At 32.5% G+C, this 20,087-nt stretch overlaps 1 protein-coding gene across 1 annotated transcript in view; it reads right to left on the bottom strand.

Moving 5' to 3' along the window:
* The window catches only part of LOC132754992 (uncharacterized), a 56,653-nt gene extending 37,334 nt beyond the window's left edge, over positions 1 to 19,319 (bottom strand). Inside the window, exon 1 of the mRNA XM_060745768.1 lies at positions 19,047 to 19,319. Within this exon, the coding sequence (XP_060601751.1) occupies positions 19,047 to 19,227 (181 nt within the window). The 5' untranslated portion in view covers positions 19,228 to 19,319. The remainder of the gene's footprint in view (positions 1 to 19,046) is intronic.
* Positions 19,320 to 20,087: the final 768 nt, after the last annotated feature.

Here is a 20,087-nt window from a genome sequence, read left to right as displayed (position 1 = left end):
TGAACTCGTTGAATTAAAAATATTATGCTCGCCATGGGCTCGCACAATATATGTTTTTTAATTCTTTCAATAATTTCAGTATTCATCTTATACTCATACAATATCCTTGATTTATTATATACAAGGAATAAGAATACAAAGGCGGAGGGTAAAAAAGCACAATATCTGGGTGGTGAAACCATGGATTGGACGAGTAAACACTTCCTTTAGTAGGTTTATTGAACGGTGTCTTACGAATCTAATGAGAGGGGTTGGGTCAGCTGGGCCTGATTTACTTATGTTTGCCCTTTCCGTTCCCTAGGGCGGATTAACTTTATTGCATGCATTATGATTACATTTCGAAGTCTAGTTTTAAAATGAAACCGAAATTGATTTTAAATAAGAAATATAACTTTTTATTAGGTTATTGTCATTATTAATTATGACGCTGTGGTATATAGTCTGATTTCATTGACCTGTCAATTATGAATACATTCAAAAACTCATTTGAATATTCGAACCTACTTCGGTTATGTCCGTGTAGATAACAATAATGAATTTGGTGTAAATAACTTTTTTCAAAAAGTCTTATCAGCTGAATGTACAGGTACTCGTCACATATATGCAATAGCACAGCCGTTTAGGCACCTTTGTTTATAACAAGTTAATATTAAGAATATTTTTTATCTTTCGCTTGATCGTGTCACTGATATATGTCAATAATTTATGTTTCAATTGTTCTTTTCGGTTAAATATTGGTATATAGTGGTTAAGATAAAAAGAACAAATCAAAAATATAATTTAGATTTATAAGAATTATGTGGCATTTCCAAAATGATCAAAAGCGATTGATTTTGATACATTAAGATCACTGAAGTCAATAAGGCCTGTTTGGTATGTTTTTTTGTTTGTTTTTATGCCACAGCAGCATTTGCGATGCGGTGGCATATAGCGATTCACCTGTGTGTGTGTGTGTGTGTGTGTGTGTGTGCGTGTGCGTGTGCGTGTGCGTTATATAGATTATATAGTGAACTTAAAAAATCTTCTTGTGAAAAACCACTAGTCCAATTTCAACCAAACTTGGCAGGATTGATCCTTGGGTGAAGGGTTTCCAAAGTTGTTCAAGAAATTTCATTCCATGCCGAAATCTGGTTGCCATGGCAACCAAAAGGAATTATAAGAATAAATTTAAAAAAATCTTCTTGTAAAGACCCAAAAGGCCTAGAGTTTAGATATTGCATAAGGCATTGTCTGGTAGACCTCTACCAAGGTTGTTCAAATTATAGCCCTGGGGTCAAAATCGGCCCCGCCCCGGGGGTTATTGATTTTCACTATATGTACATATAGTAAAAACTTAAAATACCTTCTTGTAAAGACCCAAAAGGCCTAGAGCTTAGATTTTTTGCATAAGGCATTGTCTTGTAGACCTCTACCCAGATTGTTCAAATAATAGCCCTGTGGTCAAAATCGGCCCACCCTTGTTTGTGTGTGTGTTCTATAGATTATATAGTGAACTTAAAAATCTTCTTGTGAAAAACCACTAGTCCAATTTCAACCAAACTTGGCAGGATTGATCCTTGGTGAAGGGCTTCCAAAGTTGTTTAAAGAATTTCATTCCATGCCGAAATCTGGTTGCCATGGCAACCAAAAGGAATTATAAGAATAAATTTAAAAAATCTTCTTGTAAAGACCCAAAAGGCCTAGAGCTTAGATATTTGCATAAGGCATTGTCTTGTAGACCTCTACCAAGATTGTTCAAATTATAGCCCTTGGGTCAAATTGGGCCCGCCCCGGGAGTCATTGATTTTCACTATATGTACATATAGTAAAAACTTAAAATACCTTCTTGTAAAGACCCAAAAGGCATAGAGCTTAGATATTCTGCATAAGGCATTGTCTGGTAGACCTCTACCAAGATTGTTCAAATTATAGCCCTGGGGTCAAAATCGGCCCCGCCCCGGGGGTCATTGGTTTTCCTTATTGTATATTGTAAAAACTTAAAATATCATCTTCTCTAAATTTACAAAGGCTAGAGTTAAGATATTTTGCATGAAACATTGTGTAGTGAACCTCTAGCAAGATTGTACAAATTATAGCCCTGGGGTCATGTATATAGTAAAAACTTATAGTAAAAACTTAAAAAAAAAATTTCTAGCAATTGACAAATGCTAGAGGTTAGATATTTTCATGAAACATTGTGAAATGAACCTCTAGCAAGATTGTTCAAATTTTGCCTTGGGTCAAAATTGCCCCCGCCCCGGGGGTCATTGATTTTCAATATATACATATAGTAAAAAATAAAAAAAATCTTATTCTCTAAAGGTACAAGGCTTAGAGCTTTAATATTTGTTAAATATTTATAGGTACTCTACCAAAGTTGTTCAAATTTTGCCTCTAGTGTCAAAATTAGCCCCGCCCTGGGGGCCATAGGTTTTCCTTATTGTATATTGTAAAAACTTAAAAAATCATTTTCTCTAAATTTGAAAGGCTAGAGTTAAGATATTTTGCATGAAACATTGTGTAGTGAACCTCTAGCAAGATTGTACAAATTATAGCCCTGGGGTCAAAATTGGCCCCACCCCCAGGGGTCATTGATTTTCACTATGTACATATAGTAAAAAATTAAAAGATCTTCTGGTCTGAAGGTAAAAGGCTTTGATATTTGGTATATAATATCATCTATGGGTCCTCTACTAAAGTAATTATGCCCCTAGTGTTAAAATTGCCCTGCCCCAGGGGCGATAGTTTTCTTTATGTGTATAAAGTAAAAACTTGAAAAATCTTCTTCTCTGAATTGACAAAGGCTAGAGGTTAAATATATGGCATGAGACTTTGCGAAGTGAATGTCTACCAAGATTGTTCAAATTATAGCCCTGGGGTCAAAATTGGTTCCGCCCCGAGGGTCATTGATATTCATTATGTTCATATAGCAAAAAAAAAAATTTTTGTCTGAAGGTACAAGGCATAGAGCTTTGATGTTTGCTATATAATATCATCTATAGGTCCTCTGCCAAAGTTGTTCAAATTTTTCTCCTGGTGTCAAAATTGGCCCTGCCCGTGGGCAGTGATTCTAATTAATTTATGTACGCATAGTAAAAACAGAAAATAAAACAAATGTTTTCTGAATGGGAGAAAGCTACAGCTTAGATATTTGACTTGAAATGTTGTTTGGTGGACCTGTATCAAGATTGTTTTGAATTAAACCCTTGGGTCAAAATTTTGCCTTGCCCAGTGGGACAGGGACCTACTTTCTTGTCCTTTGATGTACAGCAATGAAATTTTGACCATGTGCACAGTTTTAGTTGTAAACTTGAACTTTGATATCAGGTGACCTAGATTTTGTTGATGTGACTTTCTTGTCCTTTGATGTACAGCTTTGAAATTTGAACCATGTGCACAGATTAAGATGTAAAGTGCACTTTCATATCAGCTGACCTAGATGACAAAGTGTCTTACTGTGTTGTCCTTTGATGTAGTCATGAAATTTAGGCTGTGTGAAATATGATCTTCACCACCAAATTCACTGGACTCAAGTGCATTGATATATTCCTACTCTGATCTTTTATTGAGTTAATAATATATTTAACCACTAATTTGATAATAAGAATTAGATAGGTCAGGGATCTATGTATTATGACAATCTTCAATTGTATAGAAACAAAAATCTGTTCCTAAACTACTATTTAGAGTTGTATTAATGCGGTGGCATAGCATTTTTCTCAAATGCAAACTTGTTTTTTTTTTTTTTTTTTTTTTTTTTTTTTTTGTAACGGCGCATACTCAAGTATAGAACTTATACGTTTCTATTCTTCCTACTGTGTCATTGCAATATATACAGAAGGAAGAATCTTTCGATTTTACGCAAAACGCACGCTCTAAAAGAGAGAACAACAAAAAACAAACGCAGGCACATTACATGTACACGCGTAACCATGTAACGTTACACGCACGCTTCAAAAACAAAATACGCAGAACGCACGCAAAGCTATATACACTGCCTTGAAAAGCTAGAACACACGCAAAAGAAAAATGTTTCAATTGTTTAAATAAATTATCGTTTTAATGAAAGTGTTTTACAATTTTAGGGAGCGACCATTTGTAACATTAATAAGCGCTTTCATTAGGAGGCGGCTAGCGGTCGATTTGACCGCCTCAAATGAAGTTAAGGCCGGTGTAACGTTGTAAACTGACCCATAAAATAATTACCCCCTTGTCAATATTTTATATAAAATAATGACACACGGTCATAATATTTTGACCTTTGAGTCGTAATATTATGACTTCCCTACACGTGGAAAAATGACCCTCGCATAGAATAGTGACCCCCTGTATAATAATGACCCCCGCCCCAACCCAAACTATAAAGCCCTTACTGAACTCTTCCAAAGAAACACTGTCAATATAATTATCTCAGATGAGAAATATGGTATTGCCACTTGTCCGTGCGTGTGTTTGGGCGACCATGCAACGATTCGACCGAATTTTTTCACTACTTTTAGACGGAACTGTTTCAAACTCTTAGGGATAGCTACTCTAATCGAATCAACCACATCTTATGTAAAAAGGTTAATAACTCTCGCACCAATATTTCAAGAATTATCTCGCAGATCTTTTTACTTGAAAAATGTTATTTTTTACTATAACTTCTTTAGTTTAAAAGGTATCTACTTCAAACTTCAAATTCATATTCCTTATCATCAACCACATCTTATGTGACAAAGGTCATAACTATTGAATGACTATTTTCAGATTGAACTCCCTTAAACTTATTTTATTGATTTAAAATATCTACCTCAAACTTCTAATATATATTTCTTATCATTACCCACATGTTGTGTGACAAGGTTCGTAACTCTAGCGTTACTATTTCCAGAATAATTCCCCTTTGAGCTTGGAATTTATATTGACAAATGTTACCTTTTACTTGAACTTCTTGTTATATGGATAAGAGTTATAAAACGCAAGTTCCTGTATTCCCAGAAATATCTCCAGTCCGTTTTGTGAAATTAGAATTCAATTGTATTTTTAGTATTATCTCTGTTATTATAAATGGTATCTTCCCTAGACTTAAGATAATTAAATGTTCTGTTGTCATTACTCACATCATGAATGACAATGTTCATGAATCTAGCATCTTATTTCAATAGCTATTTCCTCTTCAAATTCTTTTTGCTCTTATCATTTTTGTTTTTGAAGGGATTGACTTCAGATTTCCAATTGCTGTCTTTTTCATAAAAGCATAGAAATTTTTGCTAAACATTTATTGGCAAGGTCATATGCATATTATGTTGTGCAAAAATATAGAACATTTAAGTGCTACATGTATCTCTCGATACTGATACACAGAGAAATTTATATCATAATTGATTTTCTTTCATAGACTGCGTGCGAGCTTCCCTGTGTCTTGTGACAGCTCTTGTTTTTAACTTACAATTTATATGCGCAAAGAAAAGTGTATTAAGGTATTTTGCCAGACCGACATAAGAATGATCGAAAAATAAAGAAAATATATGACATTGATAGTTAGTATTCATAAACAGGGACAACTTTCCTTCATTTTATGCGACACAAATATTTTATTTTTCTTTTATAAGCAACAATGAATGACACATTGAAGTATCTGGAGTAAAATGGCTCATTTTCTTAGGGCATTGATTGTGAAAACAACATTCTAGTGCCCTGAACATAGAACTTAAAGTAACATGACTGTCTTGTAAGGCGAAATATTATTATTTATAACGGACGTTAAATGGTTTTAAGAGTTCGCGATTTGTTTACGGTTATATATATATATATATATATATATATATATATATATATATATATATATATATATATATATATATATATATATATATATATATATATATATATATACTAGTACAAGAAAGGAAATATAAGTGCTGGAATAAGTAACATATAAATAATACAAAAAACACAGTCCATGAGTAACCTTATTTAATTATTTGCAAGCTGGGTTCCTTTATGATCATCAAGGCAAATGTATATATATTATAAATAATATATCCCAATACAGTTTTAAGAAATAAGACGGCGGGGCAAGGAGCGAAAACACGATAATAAGCGGAGGCGCGGGGCGAAGTTTAATTAATAAAATTTCGCCCCATGCCGCCGCTAATTTGCGTGTTATTGCCCCGCGACCTGCCAAGCGAAAAGTCGAGAATTTAAAATTTAAAGATCATAGATTTTGATATAGTATGTCGATTCTAAAACGATATCAACAAATAAAAGCTGTCGTACTTGATATAAAGCTAAATTGGCCCTAATTTGATTCCGTACTTATTTTCATCGCGTCACATGTTTACGTCACCTGTCTAATGTTTACGTCACATGCTTAAATAAAGAACGTCAACAGTGATTTTATTACATAATATCCTTCTTTGTTCACTATGGAAAAATGCGGGTCATGTTAGAATATTTCTTAAATAAAAAATGTCAAATCAACCATTTTAGCACATTTGTAACACATATATTTCTTTAATTGCTAATGATCAGTCATTTATCTCCTTAAGCTGATCGAATTATGCATTATACAAATCGGTGTAAAACTTCATGTTCTCAAGTAGCTTTATGTTAATAAAATATAACATTAATTAAAATGAAATGTAACGAAGCAAACCGACTAAATAAAACGTCTTTTCCGGGATCCGAATATTTACGAAACGAACGCTATATATCTGCGCCAATATGCACTAAGCATATATAATTGATTAACAGTGCAGCTGGTAAAAAATTCAAGTGATAAATGTTTGCTTAATATGCACGGTTTGTGTTATAATTATTTCTAAAATTAAGTGTTAACAAGTTAAATATTTATACGCCGGCAGTAGAATTTTTGTTAAAGTCAGTAATTGAAGTTACACAACTTGTGTATTCAGTATAAAAAGTAAGGACGGGTCATATCTAATGCAGGAAAAAAGGAATTGTAACTTCCTTTGATTTTGCATTGTTACGTGTTGTGGCGATCGTACATGAAAACTGCACTGTGTGTTTATTATGAACAAAAGTTTGTAGAACATGAAATACCCCCTTTATACATTCCGTCACTTAGTGACATTTGACCTACTGATCTAAAAATCAATAGGGGTCATCTGTGAATGACGATCAACTTCCCTACCAGCTTCAATGTGTCGGACTAGTAATCTAATGATCGCTAGCCGCATTGGTTCAAACCTTATTAGGGACAAGTCCTTGAGCAAGAAACTTTACACTCATTGCTCAGTACTGGTTGGTTCCAGGAACGGACTCGAAAGTCTGTCTATAAGCTTATAGCATCCTACGCAATCTAACTAAAATAAATTCTGTATAAACCAACTTTATGGAGGAAGTGTTACACGTGGGATGGAGTTCTTCTGATAACTTGTCAAGGAGTTTTTGTGATAACTGTCACGGAGTTCGTCGGAAAACTATTGTATATACTGCAAAAACACTCGTCAAAAATGGTAATTTTCATCTTTAAAAAGTGAGTTTTAGGTGCTAAATTAAACCTTAATGATTAAGCTTTCCATACATATAGTATTATGTGTCAAAAACTGATTCATAGTCAATTTTTCATCGCCTCTTGCTTAAAATCTGGCAGTTTTGAGTAAAATTTCCAACTTATTTGCCAATTCGCAATTATTGACCTGTTTATTTCAAGTCTTCATCTTTGCCATACATAATTACCTAATTATAATTCAAAATTGCAAACATAAAGCCCCGTCTAACAAATTTCTACCCGATTTGTCAAATGTCCCGGAGTTCTTGTGATTAAGTTCCCCGTGGTCATAGGACAAAATATGCTGAAGCTATCATGCAAAGTGGTTTTACCATTTTGGGCCACTTGACCTTGACCCACTAATCTCAAAATCAATATTGGTCATATACCAGTGATGATCAAATAATTATATTTATTAAGCAATGTTTTAGCATTTTGGGTCACTAGCTGTGACCTTTATCTTTGACCACTGACTTCAAAATAATAGGGGTCTTTTGCCAATGATGAACAATTTCTCTATCAAATTTCGTGATCCGGAAATGGTTTTATTATTTCGGGTCACTGTGACTACGTAATGACCTTAAAATGAATAGGGGTCATCTGCCAGAGGTTATCACCCGCCATATCAACTTTCATGATCCTAGGCCAAAGCGTACTCAAGTTATCCTTCGGAAAGTTGAGCATTTTCGGTCACTATGACCTTGATTATCGACCAACTGAACCCAAAATCAATAGGTGGCAACTGCCAATTATGATCAACCTCCCATGAACTTTTATGCTCTTAGGCCAAAGCGTTCTCGTTATTATCCACAAAATGGGTTTACCATTTCCGGTCAGTGTGACATAATGATCTTCATCATTAAGATACATTAATATTTATAATTTACACTGTATTTGAACTACTTCAAATCATTGTGTGACTCATAAGACGGGAATATGCATATCTAATGTAGTATATAATGGTAAACAAGGCATCACAATCTTCCTTAATTGACATAAAAATAAAAACTTTAACGTACTCTCTAACAATATCATTTAATCAAGAAAAGCTTTCCTTGATTCAAAAATGCGTTTAAAGTTTTAAGTGATTACATAACGGATGATACAATGCTAGTGATAAATATAAAATAATTCATGAAATTAATATATTAATTCACCAAAAGGATTGTGATGTATAAGTCATCAGTTTCATAATTAATTTGTTTCGTCTACAAAAGAATTAATTACTCTCGACATCTAATGAGCTGTACAATACCATTCGAAGTGAAATAGATTTACGAGCAGCATGCAGCATTCAATAATTTAAAAATTTTCTTTGCATGTAAGTAAATGAGAAGAATAACCGTGTTCTTAAGATTTACGGCATTTGACTTGTACATGTACCCAAAATAAAACAGGTTTTGTACGTGTCGTTTACTTCTTCAGTATCTGGCGAGCGTTTCACTAACATAACGTAAGTTTTGCGTATCTATTTACGTAAATTTGGACTTACGCAAAACGTAAATTTACGTTAGTTGCGTTTCACTAAACAGAACGTAGCGTAATTTTACGACACTGAAAATTTACGTTAACCGACTTTTCAATAGGAGGTAAAAAAGCGCTCCCGGATGTTGACAAGTCGTCTGTCAAAACGTCAAAACATGGAGAAAAACCCGGACAAAAAACGGAAGGAAAACTGGACAAAGGGGGAGGTGGAGGCGTTGTTGACTGGTTACATCAATAACCACAGCGAAATAGAAAGTAGATTTTCTATTAAAGTGACGGCCCAAGTTAAGGAGGCTTGTTGGCAGGATATTTTGGAGAGGTAAATTATCATGTTACGATGTAGGTCCGTCGAAAGTAAAGTAAGCAGAGCCTAGATCTATATTTGGCCTCGTCCTAAATTTTTTTAAATATAACGTCGCTTGATATTTGTGCTTCTTGGCAAAGCACAAGGCTTGATCGACATAAACTATAACAAGTCTGTAAGGTCTGGTAGATTCTATATTGATCTATCCCGAAACGAATCCGGGTCAGCTCGGGCGGCCCTTAAACGTACTCGGCCACCGAGTCAGCTCGGCCCTATACCAACTCAACACGTATATTGTACTGTACATATGTTATAACATTTAGTGTAAGTTTTTTAAAATCCTGTAAAAACTGTTGAAAATCATTGAAAAGACTGTTATGAAATTTTCTACAATTTTTAGTAGCCCATCTTGCACAAATTCTTTAGTGGTGATTACCCTGCTGTATGAATTTAGGTTAAAATATCACTCACTCCCTGGGAGTGACCTGAGTGGGTCATATTGTTTTTATTGTTTTTCTAAGAAAGATTAAGACATATTGGAAATGTACCAACCATAAAATGAATAAATGTTGATAGATGCATTAATATCTAATATGAATTTAAAGCATATAATTTCCCCTTCCATTTATTATTGGCTAAAAACAACTTAACTGATTGAATATTGGTTGTTCCGGGATATATTTGGCCCATTTTTAATTAAAGAATACGGAAAAAAATATAGGATGAAATAATAAAAAATAAAATCGTATGAGTGTCAAACATCTTTATTTCTTTAATTATGTGCTTTGTACAGGCAGCGTCCTTCAAATAGAAAGACTCTGGTACTGGGAAGGACTTACAGTTACTTATAATCTATAAAACGTTACATATACTGGGATCCTACATATTACCGGACAAAATATGATGTTTTTTCGCTGTAACTTTTATTCAAAATAATAAAAAAGAAAGAAATTTTACCCAAATATATGTGGGTTCTTAATATAAGTAAACATTCCTTTATCAAACATAAAATCAAACATTTGACCATAGACATGTGTCTTTAAATTAGGGCATTAAAAGATGAAAAAAATTGTGTAGACAACTCAATTTACCGGACATGTATAGAACATTGTGTTTCAATTTTTTTGGAAGTCTAATTAAATTGAAATTTAGCAAGGAAACTACGACTATTGAATGTCAATGTTAAGATACTGTAGTAAAAGTCCACAGAATGTTACATTCTAGTAATTTCTACAGGTACAATGTGTAGTTGAAATTTATGGAAATAAGTGATTAGGTTAAAGGTCATATAATTATACAAATGTAAAAGTACTAAACATCATTACAAAAATTCCAGGACGAAAAAAAATGAGGCCTGCATTCAACATTGTCTATTGTTATCTTAAATATTTTTTTCTGTCAATTCAGTGTTAACAGCCAGAGTTCCTGTACCAGAACCATAAATGAACTTAAAAAAAAATGGTCCGACCTTATATCCGGAGTTCCTTGTAAGCATATAGAGAATTAGTTCCTTGTATCAGGAGTTTTATAGCGAATAGATTTACATATAACGAACTGATTGTTTACCATTGTCCGCCATTTGATTAAGAAATAGAAATGTTGTCATTTATTTATATTTTAGACACAATACCCGAGAGCGTACTTTTTGGAATTTGAAATCATTGTTATTTCAGTTTTAGTTTTACTCCCTATCTCAATTTCACATAAAATATAATTATTATATTTTGATTCTAAACTCTTTTCGTTTTCGAATAAACAAGATTTTCGATTTTTCCTTCCTTTAATATTGAATATCTTCTATTATAATTTAAGGGTGACTTTTACTAATGTAGGATATAATTTCTTTTCAGTTAAATCAAGCGTACTTTGCAGTTTGCAATGGATCATGCTTGCAAGCATGCATGATTATGTTGAAAACCGATTATAAATTATTTTAATTATTTTACTCGAGCAAAACTATTGAAGAAAATAAATAAATAACCGTTTTATCTTGGTGAAATTTAAAGAGCTCATGCTAAACATATTCTAAATAGAAAACTATACAAATTCATTTGAATAGATGTATTGAAGTACATACATTCGCCCGAGTTTTCATCCGTGCGAATGAAAACGAAAGTTGAAAATGCGGGATCTATTTACGAATAGCCAATATTTTGGAGTTCGTTATAAAAGTGTAATTTTCTGTAGTATTAACTAAATTGGGACTTAGAAATGAGTTCCTTATAAGCGATAATTTCTTATAACCGTGTTCGCTATAACCATATATTTTTATATTAAAAAAGAAGGGCAAAATTCGGGCCAAAATAAATTGTTCCCTATAACCGGAAGTTCGCTATAACCGTGTTCGCTATAAGTGAAGTTTACTGTATTTGATATTCAATAAGTCACTTTCGTCAGGTTCACAATGAGCGAAAGGAAGATAGATGTCTCAGCTAATGTATAAACATTATGCAAATAAATGAAGATTAAATCATCTTAATGATTAAACATAAATCAACCAAAAGAAATTTATTTCATAATATACGTCTAGAAACTTCAAATTCAATTTAAACGCTACATTTAATATTTTTACTTTCGTTTCGTCTCGCTCACACAAATAAATCACTTCCGTATTGTTCTGTGTGAGCAAAAGGAAGATCTCTGAACTTGTATACATTTTAAAAATTATGCAAATAAAGTGATATCAAATCATCATAATCATTATTTTGAGGAAAAATATCAATCATTTATGAAAAATACGTCTAAAAACTGCAAAATTATAAATAATTATGAATTTCAATTTAAATACTATATTTAATATTTTACAATTCACTTTTAAATTAGTACTTTTCAGTCAAAGCGAAAGGAAGATTTCTGAACTTGAATATAAAAATCAGGCAAATAAAAGGGGTATAAATCATCATATTGATTATTTTTGACAATTAATATTATTAATTTCTGATAATATAAGTCTACAAACTGAAATATTAGCATTAATTCCAATTTAAACGCTTTTTTTTATATCTTTCGTATTTTCATTGTGAGAGAAAGGAATATCTCAGAACATGTGTATGGGAATTATGCAAATAAATTGCGATTAAATAAATATTATGATTATGTTTGATAATAAATACAATTCGTTTCTAATATTATTCGTCTGCAAACTGCAGTTTAATTGTAAAATTCTATTAAAACACTATGATTCATATTTTTAATGTCACTTTCGCTCACTTTCGTCAAAAAAGTCACTTTCGTATTTTAGGCAACCCCGATGCTGTGTTAACCACGTGGTGTAGATAACGCATTTTCAGTGGATGTTATTTTTTTTAGCGAGAACTTTAGTCATGTGTCTAAATAAAGGCATTTCTGTTTCATTTTTAATTATTTCATCACGTACTTTTATAACCTAATGACAAAATGATATTGTTGTTCCTGTAACCTGACACCGTGTATTTTCGCACCTAGAACCTAGAACATTTTATTTCAAAAATGGAGTATCCTATTGTGTATATATCTGACATACAATTAAGTTTTAATAAAATACTAAAATAGCTGCCGGTTTCTTTTTGCCGCGCCGGTTTTTGGCAAATTCAACTTGTTTGCGTACTTTTCTTCAGATTTTGATACTTATTGTTGTAATTTTGCAATGCCACAATAATGTATAATGTATATATATTTGGCATACAGATTTGATACATGGTCTCATACCATGGGATTCGATTTCAGGTGTGTAGCTCATCCACTTGGTGTTTATCCACTTAGTTAAATTTTCAACATTAATGGTCAACGGTAAATTTTTTATCGTAATATCACAGCCTCATGATTTGGTCTTTGACCAATTTTTAATGTAAATACTCGTATACATCTGTAAACTGCAAAATTCAAGTTGAGTGTCATCTAAAGATTTTGTAAATTGTCAAATTGAATCTTAATTGAAAATTTTGCACCTTTCCAACACTTTTTTTGATGGACGAAGATGAACCTATTATTAAGTTTGCAACATGTGAAAATCATAATTATTAGGATACGTTTGATTTATTTTTTTAGTATAGCGGTTCCAAAATCAGAGCTCCAGATAAGCATTGTTTTATCTTTAAAAGGAAATGATCTTAACCATAAACAAATTGAATTTAAAATGTTGCTGTTTAAAACAAAATTATTTTTAATCTCGATCGTTTCAAAACGGGATAAAATTGCTGAAAACGAAAGACAGTTTTCTGATATTTTATTTATTTTGTCATAGCTATAACATGCCACACCACTGATATAGCATAGTTTTGACATTTCTTAAAAGTGACATCCCTTCCTGAAAAAAAGAAAAATGGTGAAAAAAATAACTGACCGGATATAATTATATTGTTTTTGGTCAAAAGACTGGAGTGATTTTCTTTAGCTTAGCTGCTACTAATATTTCATACATAAGTAAAATGTAGTTTGATAGAAATGATTGTATTTTGGAATCACTTTGTTAACACATTTTTTTCAATGCTTAAATCATTCAGTAATGTCATTTCCATCATTAATGTCTTACGTGAACTGAACTGGTATTTCATGTGCAGGACCACATGTGATTGTTAGTAAAATGTAGTTTTCTAGAAATGATTGTACTTTGGTTTCACTTTGTTCAATGCTTAAAGGGACTCCACTGAGGTTTAAAAGCCGAAAAACATAACATTTGAATTTCTTACATAAATGACCTGTGGCACTTTAAACAAAAATATATGCAAAGATAGTTAAGAAATTTACTTTGACATAAATTGAAAATCTTATTTTTATGCTTTTTAAGTCCAATATGAGTGAAAGGCGTTAAAACGCTTTTCATTTTGAGTCATTTTTTCACAATTTGAATAATTGTTCTTGAAAAATCAAGTGCGCGGATGATCTGAAATTTTGCACAAAGATTAGTGGTCTAAACCTACATCAAATGGTACATTTATCTGGAAAAAATATTTTCAGTCCCATCATGTCAAAAAACCTCAGTGGAGTCCCTTTAAATCATTCAGTAAATTAGATGTCATTTCCATCATAAATATCTTACTGCACTGAAGTGGTATTTAATGTGAAGGACCACATGTGATTGTGACTCTTGCATTATACATTTGTAATTATATGGATTAGATGAAATTCCTTACTTCACACTTTCCTGGAAAAATTCACATGCTGTAGATAGATCCATAATTATTTTCTTGCTTATTTTGGATTTAGATAAAGCTTGACAATGCTTTTTATAAGACAATTTTATATCTGTATCAGACTGTATATTATGAGTTTAAAATCATGATTTTCTTAATGTAATATATAGCTTGTTATTAATGTATATATCTACTGTTAAAGAATTGACTGTATGATCTCTTGTTCTTAATAATTGAAGGAAATAATTTAATCCGTCAATTTATTAAATAAATAAAAGTGATAAATAGTTATAACCTTTGTATTGTTTTCATCCCTTATTTTATGTATCCATTTAGTGGGAAAGGCCATTAAAATTTGCCCATGTCTGTCCGTCACAGTGGAATGTCATATGGACACTTTCCTAAACATATGTACTTAGATGTGCCACGGGTAGAATTCAGTCCAAAATATATATGTGTATGTGTCAACAGGAATACATTGTACCAGTATTTTTGATTATAATGACAAAAATTAATCTGAACTGTATTCATGCAGACATTAAGTTCAAGTCTGGATGTTGCACATAAAACGCCTTCTTTTGTGAACATTTGTGCCGAGCTTTAAAAAAAAGTTATGGATCGGACACAAAATATTCCCTATAACAGACCTCTACGTGACCATGAACTTGGAGGTAGGCGTCTGGGTGTTGCACATAACATGTTATTGTGAAAATTTGCGCCAAATATTAATATTCCAATTGTATTCTATTAATTACCGTGATGGGATTGCTTGACATCCTCTTTTCCAGTTTATATACATGATGGGACGGCTCGTCAAAAAATACTCTTTCCCGGTTTATATCTTCAACACACAATTAATGCTTTATTTAGCAGTTAATTAGTTTGATAAATAATGATTTGAACACAGCTGCATCATAAATTTCAGCAAGTTATCCTGTCACATAGCATATATGTATCAACTTTCAGACCTCTAGTAGAAATTCACAAGTGTAGGCTACTTATTAATAAATGAGCTCTGACAAGCTTGCTCTAAATCTTAACCTATTTTAAAATTTAGATCTGTATTTATATAAAAGTCCTCTAAGAATAGTAAGCATTGCTTACATTAATAGTGTAATGAGTTTTCTCCTTGTTATCCCCTGATGACAAGCAAAACAGGCTAACAGTACAATTTTTAAGAAGATTCTGACCAAGATTACCAAGTTTTGGTCCTTTTAATATACTTAATCAAGAAAATTGACCAACAAAAATGGTTAATAACAGGTCAATTTGGTCATTTACCAAAAATAAATGGTCAGTACTAATCCGTACCATTAGATTGAATTTCGCAATTTATTGCGTTCATCATGTAGACGACAGCGATATCGGCTGCTAACGGTTACCATATAAACACCCCCATAATGCATGTCTACAAAACGGCTATTTCCTTGCAGGAAACGTGATAATTAAATAAAAATAATTGTAAATTGTGCAAAATTCAGAAGGATTAGAGTGCTGACAGTTATTTAAATCAATCAATAAAAGTGTCTGGGGTAATTACATACAATAAATAACAATTCACACAGACTTACATGCTAAAGTCAGGACATCTGTTTGAGGAACAGTAACCGGATGTGCGAGATAAAAACAGAACACGTTTGGATTAAAGTTAAACGAGCATGAAGCTGTATAATACGTGATAAGTTGTTTAAAGTATGTTGATCTACACGTATGTGTACAATTTTATGTTTCGTTACTATCAACAATGAAAGGTAATTCGAAAGATTGGTTTGAATACAGCTCACATCATAAAACATTGAACAAGTCAAGGTTACTGCTAATACAGCTAAATAAGGTAAGATTCTGTTATCACATTATCACAAATTGCATTTTACTTTTAACAGACTGGTGAAAATGCCCGATTGGGCTAATAACATAATCAGAAAGAAAAATATTTGGTAACTGTCACTTTTGTGAGAATAATTTCCCCATTTTCATAAATTCAAAGTCCTTATAAAATTAGTTACATATAAATTAATATGAAATTAGGCAAAGCCTATGAACGGGGAAGTCGTTAAACAAATCCTTTCATTCTTTCCGTTTTAAAGGTGTCATTCGATATTACATACACCTCTTCCGTTTTGACTCGGAACACTCGATGATTATTACTAATCCGAAAAGTTGAGATTTGTTCCGTTATCGGAATACCCTGCCTATTATCATTGACATATATTGTAAATGGCGGCGCCCGACTAGAACTGACACTGAAAATTTCATTGATAGGTATAGAATTCTATATATTTTTTAATTGTTTTTATTTTATTTTCTTTTAAATATTTACGTGTAGTCTATAGCCGGGCCCGGTCTTTGACTTCCCCGTATAAAACAAAATAGATTAAATAATTTCTTTATGATCCAAATCATTGTGCCAACACCTGTCAGCATACATTTCACTCAGTTTTCAAAGGAAATTCCAAAGTACTTTGTCAGTGTCAAAGAATCATCAAAATATTTATGCCAGGAACAGAATGTTAAATCCAAATATATAGAATAAAGGTACTGGCGCAATAATTTTGAGCCAAATGAAGATGTTGGACATGTTTCTGTTAACAATTTTACATTGCAACATATTTTTTAAGGACTTCAAAAAATTGTGTGTCATAAACATTAAAAAGGGGAAACAATTTTTACAAAAGTGACAGTAACCAATTATTTTCTTTCTGTTTATATTATACATTATGGCAAATAAACATAGTTTAAAAGAAAGGTCTTTTATATTATTTTCTAGAAATATGATTTTTATGTGCGCATATTCAACCGCCTTTTAAGAACAATATAACATTATCCATTTTCAATATAATATAACGATTATACATTAAATTTTCAATTATATCATAATGATTTGACATGGCAAACTTTTAGGTAATTACCATGGCAAAAATATACCATGGCAAAAAATTGCCATGGAAATACCATGGCAATTTGCCATGGCAGAAATTTGCCATGGTATTTCCATGGCAAATTTTTGCCATGGAATTGCCATGGCAATTTTGCCATGGTAAACTTTTGCCACGGCCTTGCCATGGCAATTAAGATTAATAATAAATCTAAAACAATGGCCCCAACAACATGTCATAGGATAAGTTTTAGAAGGCTATGTGATTTTTAAAAAAAAAAGATTGCCATGGCAAATTTGCCATGGCAAATGTAGGAAAAATCTGGCCATGGCAAAATATTTTTGCCATGGCAAAATGCCATAATGCCATGGCAAAACACACTTTGCCATGGCAAATGCATTTTTTAAATGCATTTTTACAAAAAAGTAGTAAAGATAGAGAAACAAAACATATTAACTATTTAACCTTTTAGTAAATATAACAATTTAAGATAGTTTTCATTTTTTTAAAACGCGTAAAAATAGGGGTTGAATTTGCCAAAAACCGGCGCGGCAAAAAGAAACCGGCAGCTATTCTAATTTAAAAAAACAACATTTTTTCGACCTACCTACCCTATTATTTTTCAACATGTTACGAGAACCTCAAGATCATTTTGTTTTGGCCTTATGACGTCAAACACAGAGGCTAATTTTCCCATGATATTTTTATCTTATGTATACCATATCACACGCCTCGGGGCCGGTGTGTAATAAAAGAACTGATTTCTTTTGCAGTCAGAATACCTATTTTCCTATAGAGATGATGGCCTATATATGGCTGAATTGCCTAAATGAAGGTAAACTATTAAAAAAATGCTTAGCTCTGAGCTTTGAACTCATTCTTTATGCTGTGTTCTCACTGCCGATCAGATCAACTCGATCAAGCACGATCAAGCGATCGGGTACCGGTCTTGCTTGGTCTGCATGCGTGATCGTGGTTGGTCGGAGCGGTCTACCTTGGTCGGCATGGATCGGCCTTCCTACCCGAATTTTTTTGACATGTCAAAAACTTTCGAGTAGCGATCGAGTAGATAAGACGTCAAGAAGCGATCGTATAGTGATCAAGTAGAAGATCTAGTTGATCGAGAATATCTTTACATATGTATACTCGGAAAACACATCGCTAGCTAACTGCATTCCGATATTTTTACATAAATGTCTGTAATCTTCAAAAATTATGAAAAACTAACCTTGTTTATCGTGTCAAACGTCCTAGACGGGTGCTCACAACGAGGAACGGAAGTTGACCGATGGACATTTTACACTCGTTGTGAGTTAAACGGGCGTGATTAAAGGCAAACAACTAAAACGTATTCTTAATATTTAAACTTTACAGTTTGAAACTAGCAAACCAATTTAAATCCTAGCAAAATTTTTACCATTCAATATACTCTTTCATATTAACTTCTAAAAGTTGGAATAGGCACATTTTTTTTAAGATTGATCATGCTATAAAGTTAATATTTTCCAAAAGTCACCCAGACCAGATCTAAATGGAATAGGACCTAATCAGTACAGATGATGAGTGGGCTCTAAATCCGGGAACCAGTCCGTAGCTCTTATTTGGTTTTTTTACATGTGAATATCACTGATACATGCAAGGATTACCTGGGTTTCGTACCAGTATACCACTAGGTAGGAAGAAAACACTGATAGTGTTTCTTTAAAATCCAAAGAACCTCAGGAGTGACAGTAAGTGGTCTAACCAACTGAGCTATTGGCCAACTTGGTAAATTATTAAAATAATACACTTACTTTTTCCAACTAGCCAATTCAAGAGCGATGATTTCCCAATTCTCCCTGGTCCAACGATTGCCGTCGCTGTTATGCCATAACTGGTTGGTAAATTCTGAATCTTCTGAAGTGCTTCTTCACATACTATTAAGTTATTTTCTTCACTTTCGTCAAACTCTACTAAAGCCATAGCATTCTCCATCTTTTTAATCTAGTAACAAACAATATTCACTATTTTTTAGTTATCTATTCACGTCAATAAGCTAGTATGCGGGTGACTGTAAATTACCTGTACTTTATTTATAACTGTTTGTTATTTGTTCATGGTAAAGTAAAATTCCCTGAAATATCAGTTTCGGTTTTGTTTTTGATTTCCGAAAATGATCACGCATAGAACACATGCCTGATATATTCGCACTGAATATGTGGCCACAATTTTAGTTGAGTAATCAGAGAATTTCTTACTTTTGATTAACCTTAAATTTCCAAACGCACAGTTCAAGTAATCGTTGGTCTAGGTATCTTTTTACCAGTTGTTGTTACCGAAATTAACAAACGTTTTATCAAATATTGTTATCAACCAACTATTCTAAGATGGGTAACCTATTGTTACTGAAATTAAAAAAAAACTATTCTAAGACATACAGCATGCTTAGTGTTCCACATTTTACTGATGGAGTCTGTGCTATCATTTTTTAATTGCATTTGAAGGGCGAAATGTGAGACTCTATGATGGGAAGTCCTTAAAACTCATTTGTACTATCCCGGCTAATTAAATGGAAAATCATAGGCGTCGCCACTAGTAATAATAACAATAATCATAAAATATTCATTCATAATAAGTTTAATCTGTTTAAAGCCAATTATGCCCGAGAAACAACTTTGTTTTCATTTGTCAAAAACGTTAAATTGCTAGTATCATGTAATTCAAAATACTTTAATTTATTTACGTTTACTTTTTATGTCAAATAATTGTACATTAACCGCTTCTTATCGCAGGTGAAAAGCACATAACATGCAATAAATATGCTCTTAACCATTATTTGAATGTTTTAAACATAA

Source organism: Ruditapes philippinarum, unplaced genomic scaffold, assembly GCF_026571515.1.
Source record: "Ruditapes philippinarum isolate M1 unplaced genomic scaffold, ASM2657151v2 ctg99_1_1_1_1, whole genome shotgun sequence".
Taxonomy (NCBI): Eukaryota; Metazoa; Mollusca; class Bivalvia; order Venerida; family Veneridae; genus Ruditapes; species Ruditapes philippinarum.
Note: the sequence above shows the minus strand (reverse complement) of the source record. Positions and strands in the feature narration are given on the sequence as shown.